Source organism: Mesoplodon bidens (genome assembly GCF_964165515.1).
Source record: "Mesoplodon bidens genome assembly, chromosome: X".
Taxonomy (NCBI): Eukaryota; Metazoa; Chordata; class Mammalia; order Artiodactyla; family Ziphiidae; genus Mesoplodon; species Mesoplodon bidens.
The window spans coordinates 98,689,175-98,716,397 of NC_138163.1; the positions used below are offsets into that span (position 1 = coordinate 98,689,175).

The 27,223-nt window shown below is 38.6% G+C and overlaps 1 protein-coding gene across 6 annotated transcripts in view; it reads right to left on the bottom strand.

Moving 5' to 3' along the window:
- JADE3 (jade family PHD finger 3) overlaps positions 1–27,223 on the bottom strand; it is a 168,431-nt gene that overhangs the window by 22,492 nt on the left and 118,716 nt on the right. For all 6 annotated transcript variants that reach the window (XM_081222939.1, XM_081222940.1, XM_081222936.1 and 3 more), the window contains 3 exons: positions 9,552–9,742; positions 5,924–6,135; positions 761–928 (listed from right to left, as the gene is read on the bottom strand). In XM_081222939.1, the coding sequence (XP_081079065.1) occupies positions 761–928; positions 5,924–6,135; positions 9,552–9,742 (571 nt within the window). The remainder of the gene's footprint in view (positions 1–760; positions 929–5,923; positions 6,136–9,551; positions 9,743–27,223) is intronic.

Genomic DNA, 27,223 nt, shown 5'->3' on the forward strand with positions numbered 1-27,223 from the left:
ATAAAGACCCAACACAGCCAAAAATAAATAAATTAAAAATAAATAAATAAATAAATAAAAATAAAAAGGGCAGCCATAAAAAGTAAGAAGTAATGTCTGGAAGCCCTCAGGAAATATCAGCAACTGAAGGACCAGATTAAATAGTGAGGGGTGGCATTCTGAATAAAGAAACTCTTAAAAAATGGACTACTACTCAGCAATAGGAAGGCATGAACGTTGACACACACTGCAATATAGACTGCTAGCCAGACAGAAAAGAGTGCATACTGCATGATTCCATTTTTAGACAAAACGAAACTATAGTGATAGAAATCAAAATGGTAGTTACCCTTGGGTAATAGGGACCCAGATAAGGACTGGAAAGTGGGTATGAGGGATCCTTCTGGGATGCTCTGTGTCTTACTTCTGGGATGTCCTATGTCTTGGTCTGGGTTGTGGTGACAGATACATACATGTGTAAAAACTTATGAAACTCTACACTTAAGATTTGGTATTTTTAAGGTAGGTTTTACCTTTAAAAAATCTGCCGCTCATACCCTCTGCTCTCATCCAAATTTATCCAATACCACTGGTAGTACCACCTATAAATTAATTAGCATGGGCTCACATGCCCACTTGCAAAAGAAGGATGTGAGGGAGGTCAAGTGGAACCATTGTCACCTCAGAAACTTGGGCAGGCATGAAGCATCTCCATGAAGCCTGAGTCAGACTGAATGTTGTGGGAGAGCAAATGGCCTCACAGACCTGGATGAATTCTTACCTCTGGAATCCACAGGGCACAGCTGACGTGAGCCCATTTAGTCCCTGTCCTGGTGGTCTTCATGGCTCCACCTTTCTTTGGACATAACAGACATTGTGGATGAATGCCCAGGACACAGGAGCGACACAGCCAGCTGCCTTCTGGGACCTTGAGGATGCCGTAGCAGGCCTGGAGGCACGAGGAGGAGAGGGGGTAATGGTTAGCATCTTCTCACGGGGTCAATGTCTGCTCCGGTACACAGTCACAGAGTACCCTCCACTTTTAGGAGAAAAAGGCAAATAAGGCCAAACGAGCTCATATCCAGGATTTAGTAATTTTAAAACACTCAAAAAAAAAAAGCAACTTCTAGCATCTGTTTTAAGGTCAGCATGTGTATGAGAATTAACTTTAAGGACGACAGAGCAAGACTAGAAGGAAATACACGCAAAGGTTAGCCCAACTGTTATGTGAGTTTTGTGATTACATATTTTTTTCTTTTTTGCCTCCGTTTCCTAAAGCTTTCTCAATGATTATGTATTATAATTAGTCAGTCATATACTCACTGAACAACTTCTACATGTCATGCACTGCTGTGATCAAGAAAAAAGTGTTAAGAAATAAGCAGAATGAAACTTCTGAGGAGCAAATGAGCTGATGTTAAAGAGCCTAACAGTGCCTGCTGCATAAAAAGCACTCTCAGGAAATTGTAGCAGTTACTTGCTTGAGTTGAAGAAAAAGGGACTTATGAATGGATCCTGAATTGAACAGAATATTAGACTAATCACAATAGTCCATAATGAGTTCTTGAAGCTACTTCAAATTCCTTACAGAATGAAGTCGGACAAATAAATAAATGAATTACTGTTGGAGGTGCGAGGAGGGAGATTAGTTTGGAAAATATTTTAGATTTCCTTTTCACTATGTCTAATTTCGCCCATCCTTCCCCCCTTACTGCTCTACTCTCACCATTAGAGACTATAGCTGGGGGTCACCTGGCTCCCCATGAAGCCTAGCATACCTTCACTACTGACTGATTCACCACCGCAGCTTCAAAGCCTGTGCCTGCCCCAGAAAGTTCACCCACAGCTCAGATTCCAGTTCCAACAGTCACTATCATGTTACCCCCGCAACTGGCCCCCTTTCCAAACTCTCTCTATCCATATCACCACCATGCTTCGCAGCTTCCAGATCCAAATTCCTTGACTCTTATTATCCACTTTCCTTCATCTACTGTCCCTTGGGCTTGCTACTAATCCCTACGGAGTGGTCACTAGACTCTGACCTTCCTCTCCATCCCCACCACAACTGCTCCATCCAAGTCCTCATTCATGTCATGCCTGGAGTGATTTATTTCTAAATTCTCTTCCTCTCCCTTCATACCTTCAATCCTTCTATTTGGCTGCCATAGTCTTCGTACTAAAACAAAGTCTTCATACCATTGCACAGCAATAAACCCTCTAAAAGCCCCTTCTGCTCCCACCCCCAACCCCATCTAAAACCTACTTCTTGAGGCCTGTTTTGTAAGGCCAACAAGCTAAGAATGGTTTCCATATTTTTAAAGGGATGTTAAAAGAAAGAAGAATATGTCACAGGGACTATATGTGGTCCTCAAAGTCTAAAATATTTACTATCTGGCCCTTCAAAGAAAAAGCCTGCTGTTCTTCACCTCAATTCTCAGATCACTGTAGCCCCTGGGTCTGCTCCACTTCCTGACTCCCACCCTCCACTCAATGTCGTTTCCCTCACCAGGTACTTAGTCGACATCATGTATTCTTCTCTACTTTAACTGTTATGTTTCATCTCCTCAGTGATACTGTAAGGTCACTGGGGGTAGGTCCTTTACCATCAATTTATCTGGAAGGTTCTCTACGCTGAGCTTGAGGAGGTGGTTTGGTAGAACAAATAAATTTCACTCAACAACTGAAGCTGGATTCCAACTAGGCCGCTGTCACAAAAGCAGGGCATCATTTTGTAAGGTCCCTAGCCTTCAAAGCTTTTTCTTTCTCTGAGATCCAGAAAGTCTGCAAGGAAATGAAAGCAAGCTTTCTCCCTAAAACAGAGCCTCTTTCAGACCAGCAGAAGAAAAACCAGAAGCTGGTTCTAGGAATACCCTTTATCACCTGGCCATTTTATTGGGTAGAAAATCATTTACTGAGCTCTTGTGTAGACTTATTCCTGGTCATAAGATCATAGAAGCTTGTATTTCATTGTAGTGGCTCTCGACTTTTTCTAGACCACAAAATGACGAAGTCTGGACTGTATTTTTTTTTAAAAACTGCACACATGCACGAACATATGTTTTACATATAATTTCAAGGGGTTAATAAATTTAGTGCTAAACATTATATATAGGACAGGTACAAAAACTATGAGCATGTACCTTCAGGCAAATTAATTTAGGCCTCAGTTTGAGTGTTCAATACCTGGGCTAAGAAGCAGAAAATGGAATACATTAAGGGCCTTGGAATGGTCCCAGTTTTCACACTTTTTAATGGAAAAAATTTAAATTAATTGTTAAAATCCAACGTCTATTGATGTAAAATAAACCTCTCTTCTAAAGTACTGACCATAAGTGTATTATAGTCACAGAGGAACAAACAGTTTATATAATATGGTGGCAGTAAAGAAGAAAAATCATGTTTAATAAATATAATTGTCAACATGTCCCCAATTCTGTTGAGTAAACCAAATCTTCCAAATCATTTAAAGTCACTTTTCAGTCAACAGAGGGAGCTCTAACCTAAGTATCTCTTTAGAATTCAAGTGAACCTACTCACTTCGGAAGAATTCTCTTTTATATGAAACTTTATGTGGCATCAACATCCAGCTTTAATACATACCAGCTTATATTCTGCAAGGCCTGGCCTGGTGTTATTGCCATTTCTTTCTATGTGAGGAAAGGGCACAATTTACAGTCATTACTGGATATGTTTTCAAAGCAAAATACCTTTAGGGAGAATTATTATGCTACATTTCATTTTGTTAGTTAAAGAACCTGGAAGTAATTCATTAATATTTTGTCCCAACTGTGAAGGACAAATACAGAAAATATATACAGATGACCTCAGTACTATTACCTTCAATTCTACTAAAGATCCACAATCATTTATCTGAAAACTCTAGGGTAAGAAACATCAGGAAATTCAGAATTGTGCATATCGTAGCAAAGTGATACAGTATATACATGGCATATTACCTAACCCCCTAATGGGACCAGGGCAGTGCCATATAATCAAATACATTAATATTTCTCTAACAAAATATATGAGTATTTTCACAAAATGGAATAAAGACTACAAACAGCTTCATACGGGGTGAGTTCTGCTACTGCCCTCAAATCAGTTTTGGTGCCAAACTTAGGTAAAAACTTGTAGTTTTCAGAGCTTTAAAATTTTGGAAATGCATAGAAGGGACTGTGGACCTGTACTGTCAGATATTTGTGGACGTGTACTGTCAGATATTTAAGTTCGTACTTCAGTAGTAAAGATTTTCTCTCTCACTAAAGGTGAGACATAAATGCCAATAACTGGTAGAGTGAAGATACATTTTCAAAATTCACTCTAAAAGGATACAAGTAAAAGGAAGAAAGAGACCCAACTGATCACAGAATATTCTGAGTACCTTTTAATACAGAGGGTTAGGTTAGGTGGCCCATGGAACTAAAATAAAGTCTTAAGTCCTGGTTTCTCTCTATCTCCTGTATTATCTAATCATTTTAATAATTTTGTAGTCAGGATGATCCTTCTATATTACAAATCATATCCTTCAGGGTTGACAGGACAAAACCGAAGTTCCTTAGTTTGTCAGAGGAGGCCCTTCACATGTGTCCCTTGTATCCCTCTCTACCCTCACTCTCCATGCATTCCCTACTCGACCCCACCACTCTCCACAGTTCTGAACAGCTCAGAGTTGCCTCTAACATACTTTGCCTACTCTCACTACCCCACCTGAATATGTTCTCCTCTCTGCCTGAACACACACTGCTGTTTTTTTCTGGCATTTCCCTTTGGCCATTAAGATTCAGCTTGGATGCCACCTGCTGGATGTTATTCCCGACCCCCATCCCTCCCATGCACTTCCACAGCAGCACAGACTTCAACCTACAAAAACACTTGGCATACTATGCTAAATGGGCAGTTTCCTTGTAGACCCTACACCAGATTCTAATCTCCCTGGGGGCAAAGACCATGTCTGCCTCTTCATTACTGTATCTTCAGCATGCAGCACAGTCCTGGAACATGGATGGTGTTGCATACCTATTTGCTAGATAAATTAATGAAATGAATGAAACACACAACAGGTTCAGAAGAGTGAAAAATCACTTAGGGTAAGGGAGTTCAAGAAAGGATTCGAACTAGATCTTGAAAGATACGTAAAGTTTTGTTAGCCGGAGGTGGGAGAAGGCATTTTAAATTGGTGCGGCTGAAACATGGAGACAGGACAGCATCAGGAATATTCATCACTGCCCCACTGAGTAACCTTATTTTGCTAGAGTACAGGGCTTGTGGGGGAAGAAAGGGGAAGAGCTGAAAAGAATGTGGATATCACCATCATCATTACTATTAATTAAAAAAAGTAGTGTGGTAGAGAAAGAATGACAACTAGCTGTAAGAGGTTGGGTAAAGTCACTTCACCTCTCCTGGTATTATCTGTAAAATTAAGGAGTGGGACGGTTTTTTACATTCCTAAAATTCTATGATGTTTAAAAATGGAGTAGACCTAGTTTCCTGGGAGTGGTATATTTGGGAGAGAGAGGAGAGCTCTGGGTGCCAGGATGAGGAGTCCCGACTTCCAGCTGTAGGAAGTGTAAACTCCCCAAGGTTACTGACCATGGGTGTAACCTGATGATATAACAGGGACTCCAAGGCAGAGGAGAGACTCCCAGGCAGGCAGCAAGGAGACTCCCCAGGGGACTGTAAAAGTATCGAACAAGGCAATCTCAATGGCAATGGGCATGAAGATACACAATAAAGACCTGGGTTTAGCCCCCTGGAGTAAAGTTAATAAGTCACCTTGGGGATCATAAGAAGTATTATTTCTAAAGGAATTACTGGAGAACAGCCAGGCCAAATCTTTATTTTCACCCTTAAATGCAAGCTGCTACCCAGATATGGGTGCTGGAGATGATCACTGAACTTCAGAAAGGCTGACCGTGGGGAGGTGGCGGTCTCCACTCTCACTAACCTGATGCACACAGATGTTACACTTATCACAGAACACCATATCATTCCCTTCTTCACTGTCTGGAGACCGGCACACATCACAGATCACATCTTCATCATACTCTATGCCTAGCCCTTCCTCTGTCTCAATAGCATGGTTCATATTTTCATGGCAATGGCGTTCCAGGACTTCTACTGTCTTTTCCATAAGATTCTCATCAACTGGCCCACAACCTGCACAGAAATACAAACAATCAATCAACCCATCAGTCAGCTGTCATTCCCAAATCACCTACTGTGAGCCCGGTGCAGGGGTGGGGAGATTCTAAAGGATAAAACCATCCCTTCCCTGATCTAAAACAACCAGATTTTAAAGAATCTTTTACTAGAGCTATTCTAAAATTTACTTATCATCACATATTAGTGTTTGACACATGAAAGGAAAAATACATTTCACCATATTCTTTGTAAGTTATATATACTGACCCTTTCAATTTTCTGTCCAAATCCTAGCCAGTCTCCTCCTAAATCTGTTTTCTCTCTCTCTCTCTCTCCCTCTCTCTCTCTCTCTTTTGTGGCTGCGCCATGAGGCTTGTAGGATCTCAGTTCCCTGACCAGGGATTGAACCTGGAAAGCCCGGAATCCTAACCACTAGGCTACCAGGGGACTCCTCCTAATCTGTTTTCTCTTATTCCCACTGAGGGAGGACTTTCATTGGACTTTGTAATCTTGAACACTTTATAGTATAATAAAATAATTAGAATCATATAACTATTTGGATATAAATAACAATTCATTCTTAGCAAATTAGTTCCAATGAGCACATCTAATGGTTACACAAGGAAATGTTCATACAAAAAGGTATTAAGCCATAAAAGAAAATTCTAGGTACTGTATATGTGATTATACATATGAAATATTTGTTATTTGTTTTTCAAACCTGACTTTTAGAAAATCCAATAATATTTTCTAATGACAAACTATAATATAAAATAAACTTATTAGCATTCATAAAGGTCTAACTGCAAATTCTGAAATTACCTTTTTTGCCTCTTGATTCCTTTTCCTTCTATACTTTAATTTTTCTTAGCCTTCTATACATAATAACTCAACTAAAAGATTCATATGATGGCTATTGGTAACAACTAAACATTTTTCTTCTTAGGGGGACTGATGATTTTGTGAGAGCACACATATATTTATTCTAACAGCTTATAAACTCAGGAGTACTTCTCAAAGTGATCCAAAACAAATTTATCCAAATACACCACTTCATCTGCAATATAAGATCCTAAGGAACTTTGGAATTCCACATAAACTACCTTTTCAATGTTGTAGCTACTTATGAAACCAAAAACTACTCAGGTAGTATGTTTAATTTTTCCAGCCAAGACAAATTACACTTTTTTTTTTTCCTGGAGTGAAGGAGTATAGTGTCTGGTTATAAGAGCACTTGGATTCAAATTCCAACTTGACCTCACATTGGTTATATAAGCTTTGACAAGTTATTTACCCTCTTTAGGGCTTAGCTTCCTTATCTATAAAAATAAGGATAATAATACCAAACTCATTGATTTCTTGTGAGGCAGAGATGAGATCATATTCATACATTGCTTAGTATAGTGACTGGTATGCAGTAAGCACTCAACTTTTAGAATTCCTTAATCTGAATAAAAAGCATGCTTAAGATAATATTGTTTTTGAAAGTTTATTTTAAGCTCTTAGAACCTTACTACAATATCATTCACTCTAAAGGAATGCTGGAGATAAGGCAATCCTCTTTTTAAAACTCATCCAAGCCTAAATGCAATGTGGTATCCTGGACGGGATCCTGGAACAGAAAAAGGTCATTAGTGGAAAAACTGGTGAAATTCCAATAAAGTCTGGAACTTAGCTAATAGTACTGTACCTGTGCTGGTTTCTTAACTTTGACAAATGTATCATGGTAAAGCGAGATGTTAACATTAGGTGAAACAAACTGCGTGAGGCGTATATGGTAACTATTAAAAATGCAACTTTTCTTGAAAGCTAAAACTATTTCAAAAAAATTTTTGAAAGCTTATTTTAAAAAAACTCATCCAAAGGGAATTAACTGCAAAATACCAAAGGGACTTTGTTATAAGGCAGTGTCATGTTGAAGGCAGCACTGTAATGACTATAGTGTATATGGATGCTGTATAGTTCATAAACACAGCTGTACATTGAGCCATCGATCCACTTGATTATGCCCTCATACTCTCATTTTCCCTGTCAGTCTTTTTTTTTTTTTTTTGCGGTACGCGGGCCTCTCACTGTTGTGGCCTCTCCCGTTGCGGAGCACAGGCTCCGGACGCGCAGGCTCAGCGGCCATGGCTCACGGGCCTAGCTGCTCCGCGGCATGTGGGATCTTCCCGGACCGGGGCACAAACCCGTGTCCCCTGCATCGGCAGGCGGACTCTCAACCACTGCGCCACCAGGGAAGCCCTCTGTCAGTCTCTTATTCCCTTCTCTTTGTGGTTCCCACCCTAAATTTTTTTGACCCCTCTCTTTCCTCTTAGAAGGCAGAACAAGAGAAGACATAAAACAAAATGTTTTAAAAAGCAAGGAGTTAGTATTGGTTACTGGCAGAATAACTATCACCACCATGCCAAACTGGATTTAGTATAATTTTAATTTTGTATTCACATGCATTCAGATACCAACCTCAAGAGAAATAAAGAAAAAAAAGGGAAGAAAAGGAAAACCACTGATCCTTGTTGTACTAACAATGATCAAATGTGATTCAAACAAAAACAAAATCAAATGTATCCTTTACCATATCTCATACAGAGAGTTAAAAACCACCCAGTTTCACAGGACCACTTGGACCTAAACACTGTTTAGACTGAAGGCAGGTCAAAAAGAACTGTGTGTAAGTATAAGGTGAGTTTCCTTTCAGCCTAGGATTTCTGAGCATTGCCGGTATGGTACTTTGTGGCACACATCTACCTTAAAATTTCTACTATGTTTACTATGAGGTTTTTTTATTTGCTTGTTTTTGCTTCATTCTATTCTATTTTTTGAGAGTAGCATGACAACTCTAGAACTCACTGTAGGTAGCTAAGAACTGCTTTGGGGATGTTTTGCCCTAGGCCTGCCATTCTTCTTCCAGGCAGCAAAAATACAAGTCCTACATTAAGGCGTCCTGGTCACATCAACCTGTCAGTTGCAGTGGTGCTGCCTAATGCTGAAGTTGCAGTTTCTCTCCATCAGGTGGAGATGTCAGAGGTGCCACTACCCTTGGCCCTGCTCACTGATCATGGTACTTTTCAGGGCCGAACGAGGAACCAGTTTCAGAATCCTTCTCAATCAGAAGTCCAATCAGCCATGACCAATCTCACACTCAGAACTGGGAAACAGCCTCATGAAACCTACATGCCATCCCTGATCTGTGATATTCACCATGAACAAGGAAAGACAAGGTCAGATTTAAATGTTACTGCTCTACTTCAATATATTTATGCATTTCAGGAAATGCCTCATTAAGATTAAGATTAAAGAGAAAAATAAATGAAGAGCCCAGAAAAGAAAGGAAGCCACAAAATGAAAGCAAGTTAAAACGGTCCTGACAACTTTTTAAAAAAATCACAAATCAAGTCAAGGAACAAGTTACTTGTGAGGAAACAACTTACCCATTTCTGCGAGGTCTTCATTGAGTTCCTGGAGCCAGAAGATGTCCATGTCATCTAGGTCATAGCGGCACACAGATGCCGCCAGCTCCGTGATGTTGATGTAGCCAGGCTCTGCGGGCTCTGGGCTGGAGCACTGGATGTACTTCCGGGGTCGGATAAATAGGACCTCCTTTACCTTGTCGGCTACAATCCTAGAAAAGCAAAAGAAAAGACACTGATAACAATCAACAAATGACAGATTCCAGGCACTGACTGGATGGGCTCAACAGCACTCAGCCCATACAGTGGAGCTGAATGTTCTCCCTTCCCACCCTGGGGAAATCCCCTGCTCTGCCAAATGAGAGGCATGACAGATCCCTTTCTAGAAAGCAAATGGTTCTACAAATCCAGCTTTGTTATTTGCTGTGAATACTCTTACTAATAAAATGTTTCATTTACCCTTTTGGCTCCTAGGCCCTTACTACCATTCCTTCTAATAAAATGTTGCATTGTGCGTTCTTGGTGCAATGGCCACCACATTTATTTAGAAGGGGAACCAGCAGAAGGGGTGATACCTGTACAAAGGCACAGCCAGATTACATACCAAAGATATACTTTAGCTAAACTCATGATTTTCTACCATGGAGGCCATACTGGATGGTGGTAAAGAGTATAGGCTATAGACTCACACAAACCTGTTTTTTTCTGCCACTCACTCGCATGGTGATCTTGGGCAATTACTTAATTTCTACAAAGTTCAGTTTTCTTAGCTGAGAAGGATGATAATCATAAGTTATGATATAATAGTATCAAACTTATAGGGTTATTATGACGATTATATGAAATAAAATACATAAAGTGCTTAGTAAAGTGTATAGTAAAAAACAGATGATCAATAATGCCAGTGTTTTATTTTTATATCTCTTATTATTTTTATGATTTGTGTAGATGAGTTAAAGCCAAGAGGCTATGGATTCATACAAACTTAAGGCATTTCTCAACCATAAATGATAGTGACTATAAGTCTGAGTCAGGATAACACAATGGGATGAAAGATTGCCATTCTTCCACCAAATTATCTAGCAGGCCTGAGCAAACCCATTATTTTCCCAAACCCCTCCTGACACTTAAGAGCCCAAGGCAAGGAAACCAAGCAAGGGAAGAAACAGAAATTTCTCATACCAATGACTCGTTCTACAATGAATGTCCTAGATACTACATGAAGCATCAGAAAATGTAACCAAGATGAAATCTGGATTATGAGTCCCTGGAAATTTTAAAGAACAGGGTAGGCCACCTAAAAAAGAGTGAAAGGGGGTAATCAAAGAGGAAATCAAAAAATACCTAGAAACAAATGACAATGAAAACACAACGAACCAAAACCTACGGGATGCAGCAAAAGCAGTTCTAAGATGGAAGTTTACAGCAATACAATTCTACCTCAAGAAACAAGAAACATCTCAAATAAACAACCTAACCTTACACCTAAAGCAATCAGAGAAAGAAGAACAAAAAAACCCCGAAGTTAGCAAAGGAAAGAAATCATAAGGATCAGATCAGGAATAAATGAAAAAGAAATGAAGGAAACAATAGCTAAGATCAATAAAACTAAAAGCTGGTTCTTTGAGAAGATAAACAAAATTGATAAACCATTAGCCAGACTCATCAAGAAAAAAGGGAGAGGACTCAAATCAGTAGAATTAGACATGAAAAGGGAGAAGTAACAACTGACACTGCAGAAATACAAAGGATCATGAGAGATTACTACAAGCAACTCTACGCCAATAAAATGGACAACCTGGAAGAAATGGACACATTTGTAGAAAAGCACAACCTTCTGAGACTGAATCAGGCAGAAACAGAAAATATAAACAGACCAATCACAAGCACTGAAATTGAAACTGTGATTAAAAATCTTCCAACAAACAAAAGCCCAGGACCAGATGGCTTCACAGGCGAATTCTGTCAAACACTTAGAGAAGAGCTAACACCTATCCTTCTCAAACTCTTTCAAAATATAGCAGAGGGAGGAATACTCCCAAACTCACTCTATGAGGCTACCATCACCCTGATACCAAAACCAGACAAACACGTCACAAAGAAAGAAAACTACAGGCCAATATCACTGATGAACATAGATGCAAAAATCCTCAACAAAATACTAGCAAACAGAATCCAACAGCACATTAAAAGGATCATATACCATGATCAAGTGGGGTTTATCCCAGGAATGCAAGGATTCTTCAATATACGCAAATCAATCAATGTGATACACCACATTAACAAATCGAAGGATAAAAACCATATGATCATCTCAACAGATGCAGAAAAGCTTTTGACAAAATTCAACACCCATTTATGATAAAAACTCTCCAGAAAGTAGGCATAGAGCGAACTTACCTAAACATAATAAAGGCCATATATGACAAACACACAGCCAACATCGTTCTCAGTGGTGAAAAACTGAAACCATTTCCACTAAGATCAGGAACAAGACAAGGTACCCACTCTCACCACTCTTATTCAACATAGTTTTGGAAGTTTTAGCCACAGCAATCAGAGAAGAAAAAGAAATAAAAGGAATCCAAATCGGGAAAGAAGAAGTAAAGCTGTCACTGTTTGCACATGACATGATACTATACATAGAGAATCCTAAAGACTCTACCAGAAAACTACTAGAGCTAATCAATGAATGTGATAAAGTTGCAGGATACAAAATTAATTCACAGAAATCTCTCATATTCCGATACACTAATGTAGAAAAATCTGAAAAAGAAATTAAGGAAACACTCCCATTTACCACTGCAACAAAAAGAATAAAATACCTAGGAATAAACCTACCTAAGGAGACAAAAGACCTGTATGCAGAAAACTATAAGACACTGATGAAAGAAATTAAAGATGATACAAACAGATGGAGAGATACACCATGTTCTTAGATTGGAAGTATCAACATTGTGAGAATGACTATAACACCCAAAGCAATCTACAGATTCAATGCAATCCCTAACAAACTACCACTGGCATTTTTTACAGAACTAGAACAAAAAATTTCACAATTTGTATGGAAACACAAAAGACCCCGAATAGCCAAAGCAATCTTGAGAAAGAAAAACGGAGCTGGAGGAATCAGTCTTCCAGACTTCAGACTACACTACAAAGCTACAGTAATCAAGACAGTATGGTACTGGCACAAAAACAGAAATACAGATCAATGGAACAGAATAGAAAGCCCAGAGATAAACCCACACACATATGGTCACCATATCTTTGATAAAGCATGCAAGAATATACAGTGGAGAAAAGACAGCCTCTTCAATAAGTGGTGCTGGGAAAACTGGACAGCTACAGGTAAAAGAATGAAATTAGAACACTCCCTAATACCATACACAAAAATAAACTCAAATTGATTAGAGACCAAAATGTAAGGCCAGACACTATCAAACTCTTAGAGGAAAACATAGGCAGAACACTCCATGACATAAATCACAGCAAGATCCTTTTTGACCCACCTCCTAGAGTAATGGAAATAAAGACAAAAATAAACACATGGGACCTAATGAAACTTAAAAGCTTTTGCACAGCAAAGGAAATCATAAACAAGACAAAAAGACAGCCTTCTGAATTGGAGAAAATATTTGCAAATGAAGCAACTGACAAAGGATTAATCTCCAAAATATACAAGCATCTCAATATCAAAAAACAAACAAACAAGCCAATCCAAAAATGGACAGAAGACCTAACTAGACATTTCTCCAAAGAAGATATACAGATTGCCAACAAATACATGAAAGAATGCTCAACATCACTAATCATTAGAGAAATGCAAATCAAAACTCCAGTGAGGTATCACCTCACACCGGTCAGAATGGCCATCATCAAAAAATCTACAAACAGTAAATGCTGGAGAGGGTGTGGAGAAAAGGGAACCCTCTTGCACTGTTGGTGGGAATGTAAATGGATACAGCCACTATGGAGAACAGTATGAAGGTTCCTTAAAAAACTAAAAATAGAACTACCATACGACCCAGCAATCCCACTACTGGGCATATATCTGGAGAAAACCATAATTCAAAAAGAGTCATGTACCACAATGTTCACTGTAGCACTATTTACAATAGCCAGGACATGGAAGCAACCTAAGTGTCCATCAACAGATGAATGGATAAAGAAAATTTGGGACATATATACAGTGGACTATTACTCAGCCATAAAAAGAAACAAAATTGAGTTATTCGTAGTGAGATGGATGGACCTAGAGTCTGTCATACAGAGTGAAGTAAGTCAGAAAGAGAAAAACAAATACCGTATGCTAACACATGTATATGGAATCTAAACAAAGAAAAAGAGAAAAAAAAAGGGTCTGAAGAACCTAGAGGCAGGACAGGAATAAAGATGCAGACGTAGAGAACTGACGTGAGGACATGGGGAGGGGGAAGGGTAAGCTGGGACAAAGTGAGAGAGTGGCATGGACTTATGTATACTACCAAATGTAAAACAGATAGCTAGTGGGAAGCAGCCGTATAGCACAGGGAGATCAGCTCAGTGCTTTGTGACCACCTAGAGGGGTGGGATAGGGAGGGTAGGAGGGAGATTCAAGAGGGAGGAGATATGGGGATATATGTATTTGTATAGCTGATAAACTTTGTTATAAAGCAGAAACTAACACACCATTGTAAAGCAATTATACTCCAATAAAGATGTTAAAAAATTTATAATAAATAAGAGAGAAAGGGACTTCCCTGGTGGCGCAGTGGTTAAGAATCCGCCTTCCAATGCAGGGGACACGGGTTCGAGCCCTGGTCTGGGAAGATCCCACATGCCGTGGAGCAACTAAGCCCGTGCGCCACATCTACTGAGCCTGCCTCTAGAGCCTGCGAGCCATAACTACTGAGCCCGTGTGCCACAGCTACTGAAGCCCACGCGCCTAGAGACTGTGCTCCGCAACAAAGAGAAGCCACCACAATGAGAAGCCTGCGAACTGCAATGAAGAGTCACTCTGGGTCTCTGAAACTAGTGAGAGCCCACGCGCAGCAATGAAGACCCAACGCAGCCAAAAATAAATAAACAAATTAATTAATTAAAAATAAAAAAGAGAGAAAGAAATAGATATATGTGTCATCATAAAATAATGAAAATTGTTTCTCTGGAAGGCTTCTGGAGCTTCTAGAATTACTATGCATGTACAAGGATCCATAAACATAAATGTATTCATAAGAATACATATAAATATATACAGAGGCATAGTCCACCCTGTAATTTTAGATTGAATATTTCCTCCTAAGCATTCTTCCAAAAGGTTATGATTCCAAATAATGCATGTGGAATAAAGTGAGTAACTACACACATTTGCATATTTTAATTTTTCTACCATATGGGGTTTTTAAAAGCCAACAACAACAAAGTATTTGAGGAAAAAAGTGGAACTCTAAATATTAATTGAAGTTAAAAATTTGGGAACTGCTATCGGAGGCCTGCTTCCAACTGAAATGAACCCAACCGAAAAGGACAAGACATGCATATGAATTCTCCAGAGACCAAGAGATTAAATATGCTGTGCTTTTTGGTGCATGGCTTATGAGGTAATTATAGAATATCTAAGATTTTTCAAGATTTATCTTTTTCTAAAAGGAAGAATATTTTGCTTAATTATTCATCTTAATTGCCTCAAATTCTATGTGGAACAAGGTAGACTATAAATATTCTTGATTTAAACTAATACATTTATTAAGCTTCTGGAAGAAAACAAAGGGGAATATCTTTATGACCTCGGGATAGACAAAGATATTTTAAATAAGACACAAAAACCATTAACCTCCAAGACTGAAAAACGTGTTTATCAACAATGTATAATAAACTTTTACAAATCAATTAGAAAACAACAGAGAAGTCAATTAAAAACTGGGCAAAAAACCTGAATAGACACTTCACAAATAAGGCTATCCAGATGGCGGTTCTTGACCTCATGAGTTAACACGGAAATGCAAATTGAAATCATAATCACCATTACCTGCCAGAATGGCTGAACTTGAAAAGACTGACCAAAAGTTGAAGATACTAAGTGCTTGTAAGGAAATGGAGCAAATCGACCACTGCTGCTGGGAGTGTGAATTGGTACAATCATTTTGGCAAACTACTTGGCAGATATTATGGCTGAACATGTGCATACCTTATGACCTAGCAAACCCACTCCTAGGAATATACTTAACAAAAAAGTACACATATGTATCCTAAAAGATGTATAAAAATGTGCATATTAGCATTTTTCATAATAGCTGAAAACTGAAAGCAACCCAAATATCTATCAAAAGCAGAATGGATAAATAAAATGTGGTATATCACACAATGGAATATGACACAGAAGTGAAACTTAAGGAAATGCTCCATGCAATAGCATGGATGAATCTCACAACCATAATGATGAACAAAACAATCCAGTCTCAGTATGAAGGTTAAAAACTGGCAAAACTGTCACCTATGGTGAAGGAAGTCAGTGGGGAGGAGCAGAAGGAGGGCTTCTGGGGTGCTGGTAATGTTCTCTTTCTTGATCTGGGTGCCAGTTAAGCAAGTGTATTTAATTCATGAAAACGGAGTTATACAGTTATGCATTAGTTATCTTTCTGTGTGTATATTATATTTCAATGCAAAATTTATAACAATGATGATGTTATCTCACTCATCTTTCATATGTATCTTGAACTAAAGGTCTGAATCTAAGGACTGAGCCTACGACAATAAAAAAAATTATAGGCCAAAACAGTAATACCAAAGGCAAGGAAATGCATGGGTAAAAGGTGGTTAATACACACTCACAAGGAGAAATTCTTATAACGATAGAGGGAAGGTCTATGAGAATAAATGAAAAAATATTACTTTGGGGTTTTGTAAAATGCAGCTTTAACATCTTCAGGTACACATAACATTGCTATAGCTGGACGAAATCCCAGGATCATCTCTCAGTGATTTTCTTCTCTGGCCACTATACACTTAGTAGAGGGACACTCTTTGAATGGTCACTAGACCACTGAACAAATCAGCAAAAGCTCACAAGCCTAGAGATATGAGCAATTTTGTTAGAGTAATGTAGTAAGTGCAGTTTTCAATTTGGATGCTTGAGTGTAAACGAATGCTGTAGTAACTTTCTGGATGACTGATTTTGGTGAAAGGACCCACAACCACACCTGCTTAGCCTCATAGAAAGAAAGCCTATCCACCTGCTCCTCAGGGTAGGTCAGCTACCTCTAGCCCATGTGAACACTCCTGTTGACACTGAGGAGGCAAAAAAAAAAAGAAGCTGCAACCACTCTAAGCCGACCTACAGCCTCTTCCAGTGTCTTATGCACAGTGAGTCCTCAGTGTCTTCAGTTGATCTAAATATTTAACAGGTAGAGACTATGCTTCATTTCCTAATGAGTGGATCAGAATCATCTGTGAATAGCACAGAAATTGCACAAATACCACAACATCATGGATTTTTTAAAGGCTTGAAATAAGTGCCTTAAAAGCTAACTAAACAGGAGGCCCTTACAATAATATCTCTAGGAATAGTTTCCCAAGATGCCCCTTGTTAATCTTGCCACTCTGCTTCTCTACAAGACTCCATGCCTCATTTATGAAACAAAAGACAATTACAACCTCTGTGACAGATGGTATTTTAAAAATTCCACACGCTCTTCTACAATGTGACTCTCCCACTGCCCCATCAAGTGGTGAAGTCTATTTCCCTTCCTTTTGAATCAGGAAGGGCATTTGACTGTTTCCACCAATAGAATACAGCAGAAGTGGTGCTATGAGAATTGCAAGGCTGGGTCATAAAAGGGAAAACAGCTTCATCTTTTTGCTGGGACACGTGCATGTGGACCCCTGTGTCTGAGCACTGTAGAGAGTCTGCCTATGCTGAGGTTGTCATGCTATGAGGAAGCCAAACCAAATGGAGAGGCCATGTGCAATCTCTATGTCATCCCAGCCCAGGTGGCAGACATGTTAGTGAAAGCCTTTAGATGATTCCAGCCCCCAGCCGCTGAGATACCCCCAAACTTCCAAGTCTTCCCAGATGAGGCCCTAGACATAGGAGAACAGAGACTAGCCATCCCCACTGTGCCCTGTCTGAATTCCTGACCCACAGAACCTATAAGTATAAAAACATGGTTGCTTGATGCTAAGTTTGGGGGCAACAGTAACTGGAAAAACAATTTATACAGCAATAGCAACTGGAAAAGCTACCAAAAGACTGCTTTAAACTTTAAATAAGATAAATGTGTGTATAAAAGTGCTCTTTATTGATTCTCATAATTGAAAGCAAAATGGTAGGCTGCTGCTGCCTAAAATGGAATGGGAAAGGAGGTGTGTGAAGAGTGGGGCAAGGAGAGTGGGGGAGGTGAGAGAAGCATGATGGTGAAATATAGCAGTGGAGTGGGAGGCAGGCTTGTGCTCCCATTTATCATTAGGGGCCATTCTTCCTTTGACTTACTGTATGAAATCTGATATATTTTGAAAAGTAGAACCAAGGGGATCTCCTTTGATACTGAATATGGGGTATGAGGCAATGAAGAATCAAAGGTGACTCTAGGAATTTTGGCCTGAAAGACTGAACAGGAAGAATGAATCTGCTATTAGTTAAACGTAGAAAATTACAGGTGGAACTAGTTTGGGAAGAACATCACTAGTTCAGCTTGGGACACTTTAAGTCTGAGATGTCTATTGGACATCCAAGTGGAAACATTGCATTGGTGGTTAAATATTTGAGTCTGGAGTTTAGTGAAGAAAGTACTGCTCTCCATAACCCAGTTAGTCCAACATTTACATTCCAAGGAGAACCAGGCCTCTCTGGATATCTAATCATCCTCTCTTCCAGTATCACTAATGACTCAGAAGTATATGATAATATATTGTTAAGTGAGAAAAGCAAGTTACAGAATGTTCCCATTTATTTGTACATACATATGTACATGTTGTATAAGCATATGTATTATACAGTTAATATTTGTATTCTGATTATTTTTGTTTTTACAGTAAGTCAATAATTCATCTACAATTTAAAAATCATATACACATACATGATAAATATAACATTAACCACTTATGTGTAATATAACTTATAATGCATGCTTCCTTTTAACCAAACATGAAGCGTTGCTTTCCTTCCATTGGAACCTTACTGTGAAAGAAACTAATTTAAGTATACAAATGAACACGAAACAAAACAAAAACTATCTGAAACTTGTTTATCATTGACGAGCATCAAAATCATCCATGGTCTACCTAAAAAACATGTAATGGGGTTAACATCATCTTTATTTGTTGAACTTACTTCAAAAAATTCCTTGTGGTAATGAAAAGGCTTATTTAAACAGCTGTAACTTACAGTGCAAGGTGGTTCCATTTCAGAATTCTCTGTACCCCTCCCCTCAATCACCGCCTATATACCCTACACTACCCTAAACTAAGGGACAAGAGAGTAGCAGAAAGGATAATGGAACAGAAAGGAAAACCTAACCTGAAAGCTGGAACAAAAACTCTAAAAGGATTTGCTCCACCTACTCTGTTGTATCTTTTTTCACCCCTTTTCAGTTTTAGCACCCAAGAATCAGGTCAATTAATGTATATACATCCAAAATTACTTCTGTAAGTTCATTAGGAAATAAAATTCTGAAGCATTTTGATAATCTTGTATATTAGGTAATAAATAAAAAGCAAGTGCTTAGTTTTACTAATATTTAAGTTTCTCTAGCTGATTGATTAATCTCTCTGTAGGCAATAAGACAAGTAACTCAAATACAAACATTACAAATATTACTACTGTGATGGATTGAAGATAGTCACAAATCCTTTGACAGTCCTTCTGTTGAAAGGTAGGGTCTATTTCCCTCCCCTTCAGTCTGGGAGCTCTCTGCAACTGCTCTAACAAAATATGGTGGAAGTAATACTGTGACATTTTCTCAGCACAGGCCTTAAGACTGGCACCTTCCACTTCTTTTTTTTTAACCAAAATTATAATTATTATAATTGTGGGATTATCACACATAAATACATTTATATTTACTGTAGAAGAAACTGTACATTTTCAAGATTGCTTTGAATTCAGCTAAATTTGGTAACAAAATGTTGTTACCTAAAATGAGTGTCAATATTCCTTTGATCTCAACTACAGTCAAGTAATCCCCTAGGGAAAACAGACTGAAGTTCAATGCTTACACATAAAAAATTCAGGGGATTTGGGCTTTGAAGAGTATGAGGTTTTTGTTGTCTTGACTAGTGCTTCTAGATTTTTAGTAAGACTTTTCCATTCTCTACTTTCTCTTTATGTTTGATATACAATCTAATGCTTGTGAGTATTTTCAAAGCTTTGGTAGTTTTAAATTTCTTGTAAATCTGATAATCAAACTTCATTTATATTGATTTCTTAGAAAAAAAATTCTATCCAGGTTCAAGCACAACAGTAAAAATGAGCTAGTAACAGTCTTTTTTGCCATAATATTGGACTTTGCATATTATTTTAAAATTATATAGTTTCCAAAAAGAATGGCACCCTTATTCCCTCCTTTGCTCCCAAAAGAAGTTAGCTAAACATCTAGATTTTCATAAATTGCAAAAAGTGAGGCACAGAAGCTAATTATGCTTAAAAAAACAGTATGTAAATAATTTCTCTGGCTTATACCAACATTTTCTTATTCTGGATCTGACAGTTTTGTGTAAGCAGTAAAGTTAGTGTTGTCTCCTCCTAATTAATGTAGAATTAAAAAAATTTTTTTAATGTCATTTATTAAAAAAATGTCATTTATTAAACAGACTAAAAATGAGAGGTCGGGTGGGAAGGAAAAGCAGGAGTTGAGGACACAAGTGTCTAGGCTGACTCTCAGTTTCCCTTTTGATAATTTTTAAAAAACATGGAATTCCTTCTCTACTTTGTGTTGTCTGAGAACCACTATGGTTTTGTAAAGCCTATAACAGTAATTACATTTAATCACCATGAGTACATTTGTTTTAAGCCTATAAATACTACGTTAGTAACACTAAACTACCTCCATTGGCTTATTTGTATAAAGAAAAATATATATTTATATTCTTACAAAGTTAACACAGAGGGCTGAGGAAAGGGAACAAGAAGCAGTGTTTAATCACAGTTTCTCTGGACTCAATAACCAGACTGGGGTCTTGCTCAAGCCACCTGGTCAAGCAGTGTCTGAGGAAGAGTCATAGGAGGCAGCAGTGTCTGAGGAAGAGTCATAGGAGGCAGAGATGATGAAATTGCCGCTGCTGGAGTGGCACCTTCCACTTCTTATCACTTAGAAAACTCACTCTTGGAGTCCAGAGCTGCCAGGTAAGAAGTCAGACTATCCTGACCATGTGGACAGGTCCTAAGACTAAATGGGAATCTGGGCAGTACAGATCATAGCATCAACTACAGCGTTACAGGGGTGAATAAAAGCAGTAAGGTTCTGGGACTTCCCTGGTGGCACAGCAGTTAAGACTCTGAGCTCCCAATGCAAGGGGCCTGGGTTCGATTCATGGTCAAGAAACTAGATCCCACATGCATGCCACAACTAAGAGTTCACATGCCACAACTAAGGAGCCAGTGAGCTTCAACTAAAGGAGCCTGCAAGCCGCAACTAAGGAGCCCACCTGTCACAACTAAGGAGCCCACATGCTGCAACAAAGGAGCCCACCTGTCACAACTAAGACCAGGCGCAACCAAAATAAATAAATAAATCAATAATCAGTAAGGTTCCTCCGAGACTGAACCGGGAAGAAAGAGAAAATATAAACAGACCAATCACAAGCACTGAAATTGAGACTGTGACTAAAAATCTTCCAACAAACAAAAGCCCAGGACCAGGTGGATTCACAGGCAAATTCTATCAAACATTTAGACAAGACCTACCACCTATCCTTCTCAAACTCTTCCAAAATATAGCAGAGGGAGGAACACTCCCAAACTCATCCTACGAGGCCACCATCACCCTGATACCAAAACCAGACAAAGGTGTCACAAAGAAAGAAAACTACAGGCCAATATCACTGATGAACAGAGATGCAAAAATCCTCAACAAAATACTAGTAAACAGAATCCAACAGCACATTAAAAGGATCATATACCATGGTCAAGTGGGGTTTATCCCAGGAATGCAAGGATTCTTCAATATACGCAAATCAATCAATGTGATACACCATATTAACAAATCAAAGAATAAAAACCATATGATCATCTCAACAGATGCAGAAAAAGCTTTCAACAAAATTCAACACCCATTTATGATAAAAACCCTCCAGAAAGTAGGCACAGAGAGAACTTACCTCAACATAATAAAGGCCATATATGACAAACCCACAGCCAACATCGTTCTCAATGGTGAAAAACTGAAACCATTTCCACTAAGATCAGGAACAAGACAAGGTGCCCACTCTCACCACTCTTTTTTTTTTTTTTTTTTTTTTCTCGCGGTATGCGGGCCTCTCACTGCTGTGGCCTCTCCCGTTGCGGAGCACAGGCTCCGGACGCACAGGCTCAGCGGCCATGGCTCACAGGCCCAGCCGCTCTGCGGCATGCGGGATCCCCCCGGACCGGGGCACGAACCCGTGTACCCTGCATCGGCAGGCGGACTCTCAACCACTGCGCCACCAGGGAAGCCCTCTCACCACTCTTATTCAACATAGTTTTGGAAGTTTTAGCCACAGCAATCAGAGAAGGAAAAGAAATAAAAGGAATCCAAATCAGAAAAGAAGAACTAAAGTTGTCACTGTTTGCAGATGACATGATGCTATACATAGAGAATCCTAAAGACTCTACCAGAAAACTACTAGAGCTAATCAATGAATGTGATAAAGTTGCAGGATACAAAATTAATGCACAGAAATCTCTCACATTCCTATACACTAATGATGAAAAATCTGAAAGTGAAATCAAGAAAACACTCCCATTTACCACTGCAACAAAAAGAATAAAATACCTAGGAATAAACCTACCTAAGGAGACAAAAGACCTGTATGCAGAAAACTATAAGACACAGATGAAAGAAATTAAAGATGATACAAACAGACAGAGAGATATACCATGTTCTTAGATTGGAAGAATCAACACTGTGAAAATGACTATACCATCCAAAGCAATCTACAGATTCAATGCAATCCCTATCAAACTACCACGGGCATTTTTCACAGAACTAGAACAAAAAATTTCACAATTTTGTATGGAAACACAAAAGACCCCGATCAGCCAAAGCAATCCTGAGAAAGAAAAATAGAGCTAGAGGAATGAGGTTACCAGACTTCAGACTATACTACAAAGCTACAGTAATCAAGACAGTATGGTACTGGCATAAAAACAGAAATATAGATCAACGGAACAGGAAAGAAAGCCCAGAGATAAACCCACGCACATATGGTCACCTTATCTTTGATACAGGAGGCAAGAATATACAGTGCAGAAAAGACAGCCTCTTCAATAAGTGGTGCTGGGAAAACTGGACAGCTACATGTAAAAGAATGAAATTAGAACACTCCCTAACACCATACACAAAAATAAACTCAAAATGGATTAAAGACCTAAATGTAAGGCCAGACACTATAAAACTCTTAAGAGGAAAATATAGGCAGAACACTCAATGACATAAATCAGAGCAAGATCCTTTTTGACCCACCTCCTAGAGAAATGGAAATAAAAACAAAAATAAAATGGGACCTAATGAAACTTCAAAGCTTTTGCACAGCAAAGGAAACCATAAACAAGATGAGAAGACAACCCTCAGGATGGGAGAAAATATGCAAATGAAGCAACTGACAAAGGATTAATCTCCAAAATATCCAAGCAGCTCATGCAGCTCAATATAAAAACAAACAAACAAACAAGCCAATCCAAAAATGGGCAGGAGACCTAAATAGCCATTTCTCCAAAGAAGATAGACAGATTGCCAACAAACACATGAAAGGATGTTCAACATCACTAATCATTAGAGAAATGAAATCAAAACTCCAGTGAGGTATCACCTCACACCGGTCAGAATGGCCATCATCAAAAAATCTACAAACAATAAATGCTGGAGAGGGTGTGGAGAAAAGGGAACCCTCTTGCACTGTTGGTGGGAATGTAAATGGATACAGCCATTATGTAGAACAGTATGGAGGTTCCTTAAGAAATAGAACTGCCATATCACCCAGCAATCCCACTACTGGGCATATACTCAGAGAAAACCATAATTCAACAAGAGTCATGTACCACAGTGTTCATTGCAGCACTATTTACAATAGCCAAGACATGGAAGCAACCTAAGTGTCCATCAACAGATGAATGGATAAAGAAGATGTGGCACATATATACAATGGACTATTATTCAGCCATAAAAAGAAATGAAACTGAGTTATTTGTAGTGAGGTGGATGGACCTAGAGTCTGTCATACAGAGTGAAGTAAGTCAGTAAGAGAAAAACAAATACCGTATGCTAACACATATATATGGAATCTAAGAAAAGAAAAATGGTTCTGAAGAACGTAGGGGCAGGACAGGAATAAAGACACAGATGTAGAGAATGGACTTGAGGACACGGGAAGGGAGAAGGGTAAGCTGGGATGAAGTGAGAGAGTGGCATTGACATATATACACTGCTAAATGTAAAACAGATAGCTAGTGGGAAGCAGCTGCATCGCACAGGGAGATCAGCTCGGTACTTTGTGACCACCTAGAGGGGTGGGATAGGGAGGGTGGGAGGGAGACACAAGAGGGAGGGGGATATGGGGACATATGTATATGTATAGCTGATTCACTTTTTTATACAGCAGAGACTAACACACCAGTGTAAAGCAATTATACTCCAATAAAAATGTTAAAAAAGAAATCAGTAAAGTTCTTATGCTCATGTAGCTTTGAGTTCGTAATACCACTACCAACAAGTAACAGAGAAATGCTAATGTGTTCACCAAACCCTGTTTCTTTTTCCATCTAGGCACATAGCAAGACTGCATTCCCCAGTATCCTTTGCAGTTATGTGGGCCATGTGAATGAGTTCTGGCTAATGCCATATGTGTGGATAATCCACTTCAAAGCCTAGCCCCCCTCCAAATCTACCTGTATAACCCTCCATACTGCCTTTTCTTTTCCTGCAGACTGGATTTACAAGTTTGGGGGTGGAAAAGGGAGTGGAAAAGACCTGGCAGACAGAGGAGTCACTCATAAAAAGAGCCTGAGTCCCTGAATGCCTATGTCAGGCAGAGATGACCCACATCCCAAACCCACACTGGATGGAGACATGTGCAAAAAATAAAACCTTCATTGTGTTAAGATGCTGAGACTTTCGGAGATGTTTGTTATAGCAGTTGGCCTATCCTAATACATACATAATGGTAAAAAATTATTTCCCAATATTTTCATGTATGTTTCCACTTAAGTAACTATTTTGTTACATTAGATTCATTCTTAAATTTCTCTAACAGATTTATATTTTAGAATATTTTCTCCAGAGATATCCATCAGTAGAAAATAACTAACCAATGAGGTTTTAATTTTACTAAAACTAACATGGAGGAGTCAACCCAAAATAATATATTAAAAGATTTTTGTTTTTACATTCTGATACTTTTCATATGCTATTGTGAACTGCTATAACACTCTTTATTAAAAATATTTAGCACAGGTTTCCCTGGTGGCACAGTGGTTAAGAAGTCACCTGCCAATGCAGGGGACATGGGTTCGAGCCCTGGTCCAGGAATATCCCACATGCCATGGAGCAACTAAGCCCGTGTGCCACAACTACTGAGTCTGCACTCTAGAGCCCGTGAGAAACTACTACGCTCATGCGCCACAACTACTGAAGCCCATGCGCCTAGAGCCCATGCTCTGCAACAAGAGAAGCCACCACAATGAGAAGCCCGCGCACTGCAAAGAAGAGTAGCCCCTGATTGCCTCAACTAGAGAAAACCCGTGTGCAGCAACAAAGACCCAATGCAGCCAAAAATAAAATAAATTAAAAAAAATTTATCACAAAATCAAGGAATGTCATCATGCTTTTAATGCACACTGACAATTTTTTAAATTTGGAAGGCAGGAAGAATTTTACAATTGAATAATTATTAGTGAACATTTATTTTTATATGAAGGTAATACACTATTGTTATTTTAAATCTAAAAGCAATCATTGCAAGGGTTTGCTATGAAACATTTACATTTGTTTAGATTTGGCAGTTATGTCAGAAGAAAAAACTTTTATTTGTGGCTTTTGAGAATAAAGCTACGTCTTTTAATTTCAAAAACTATCTAAGTATTCTCTCAATAGTGTAAATAACCAAACTTTTACCAGGCACCTCCTTAGCTTCTACAAAATTTGTAATCTATGAAAAAAAAAACAACAAAGACATAAAAAAGAAACACTAACATAACAAGTTGTAAAATTAACCAATAAAAAAGGAACATATATGGTATTTTCCCATATAGTGGGAAAAAGTAACATATCTGGATAGAGTGAAGCATAAAGTAGAGAAATTAGCATCTCAGTTCAAAGTAGGAAAAATTTTTGAAAAGTCACCTTGGTAGATTTGTGAAAGGGGTTTAAAAAGATGGAACTGGGATTTCTTGGTGATTCAAGAACTGTGTTTTCTTTCATAGCAGCCTGGTGGAACCAGGTGGGTAAGGTTGGGATATAGTGTCCATTGCTTTCAAAACGGAAGCTGCTCAACAGATGGAGCTGGGATACATGGATATCCACAAGCAAAAGAATGAAGTTAGACCCCTAACACCTCATGCTATACACAAAAATTAACTTAAATGGATCAAAGACCCAAATGTAAGAGTTTTATAAAACTACAGAATTCTTAGGAGAAAACATAGGTATAAAACTTTATGATCTTGGTTTAGGCAATGATTTCTTAGATATGACACCAAAAGGGCAAGCAACCAAAAGAAAAAAAATAGATAAACTGAACTTCATCAAAATTAAAAACTTTTGCATCTCAAAGGACACCATCATTGAAGTGAAAAGACAACCCATAGAAAGGGAGAAATGATTTGCAAATCATATATCTGATAAAAAACCTGTATCTAGGGACCTCCCTGGTGGTCCAGTGGTTAAGACTCTGCACTCCCAATGCAGGGGGCCTGGGTTCGATTCATGGTCAGGGAACTAGATCCTGCATGCTGCCACTAAGAGCCTGCACACTGCAACTAAAAGATCCCACATGCCGCAACTAAAGATCCTGAACGGGGCAACGAAAATCCCGCGTGCCGCAACTAAGATCCGGTGCAGCCAAATAAATAAATAAATAGATAAATATTTTTAAAAAACCCTAGACTATGTAAAGAACTTTTACAATTCAACAATAAAAAGACAAATAGCCCAGTTTTTCTAACGGGCAAAAGATGTGAAAAATTTCTCCAAAGAAGAGATATATATAGGAGGTATGCATTGAAGCACCAAGTAAAAATGGGATATTCTAGAACTGCTGGTCAGGGGACTTTGTCACCCTTTTCACTAAAGGGTTAGATTTTCAGCAGCCAAAGGCAGCCATTCCAAAGTGAATGTGATAGAACATAAAGAGGTGAACTGAGATGATTCACTTTGCAGTTTGAACAGTAGTGTTCCACAGGAAGGGAAAAAAGATCAACCTTGTATTTTTCTGACCACATAAAGGTTTCTTCTCTTTGTAATAAAGTAGAAAAGCTCTCTTCCCAAAAGAATATACAACTGGCTAATAAGCACATGAAGAAAAGA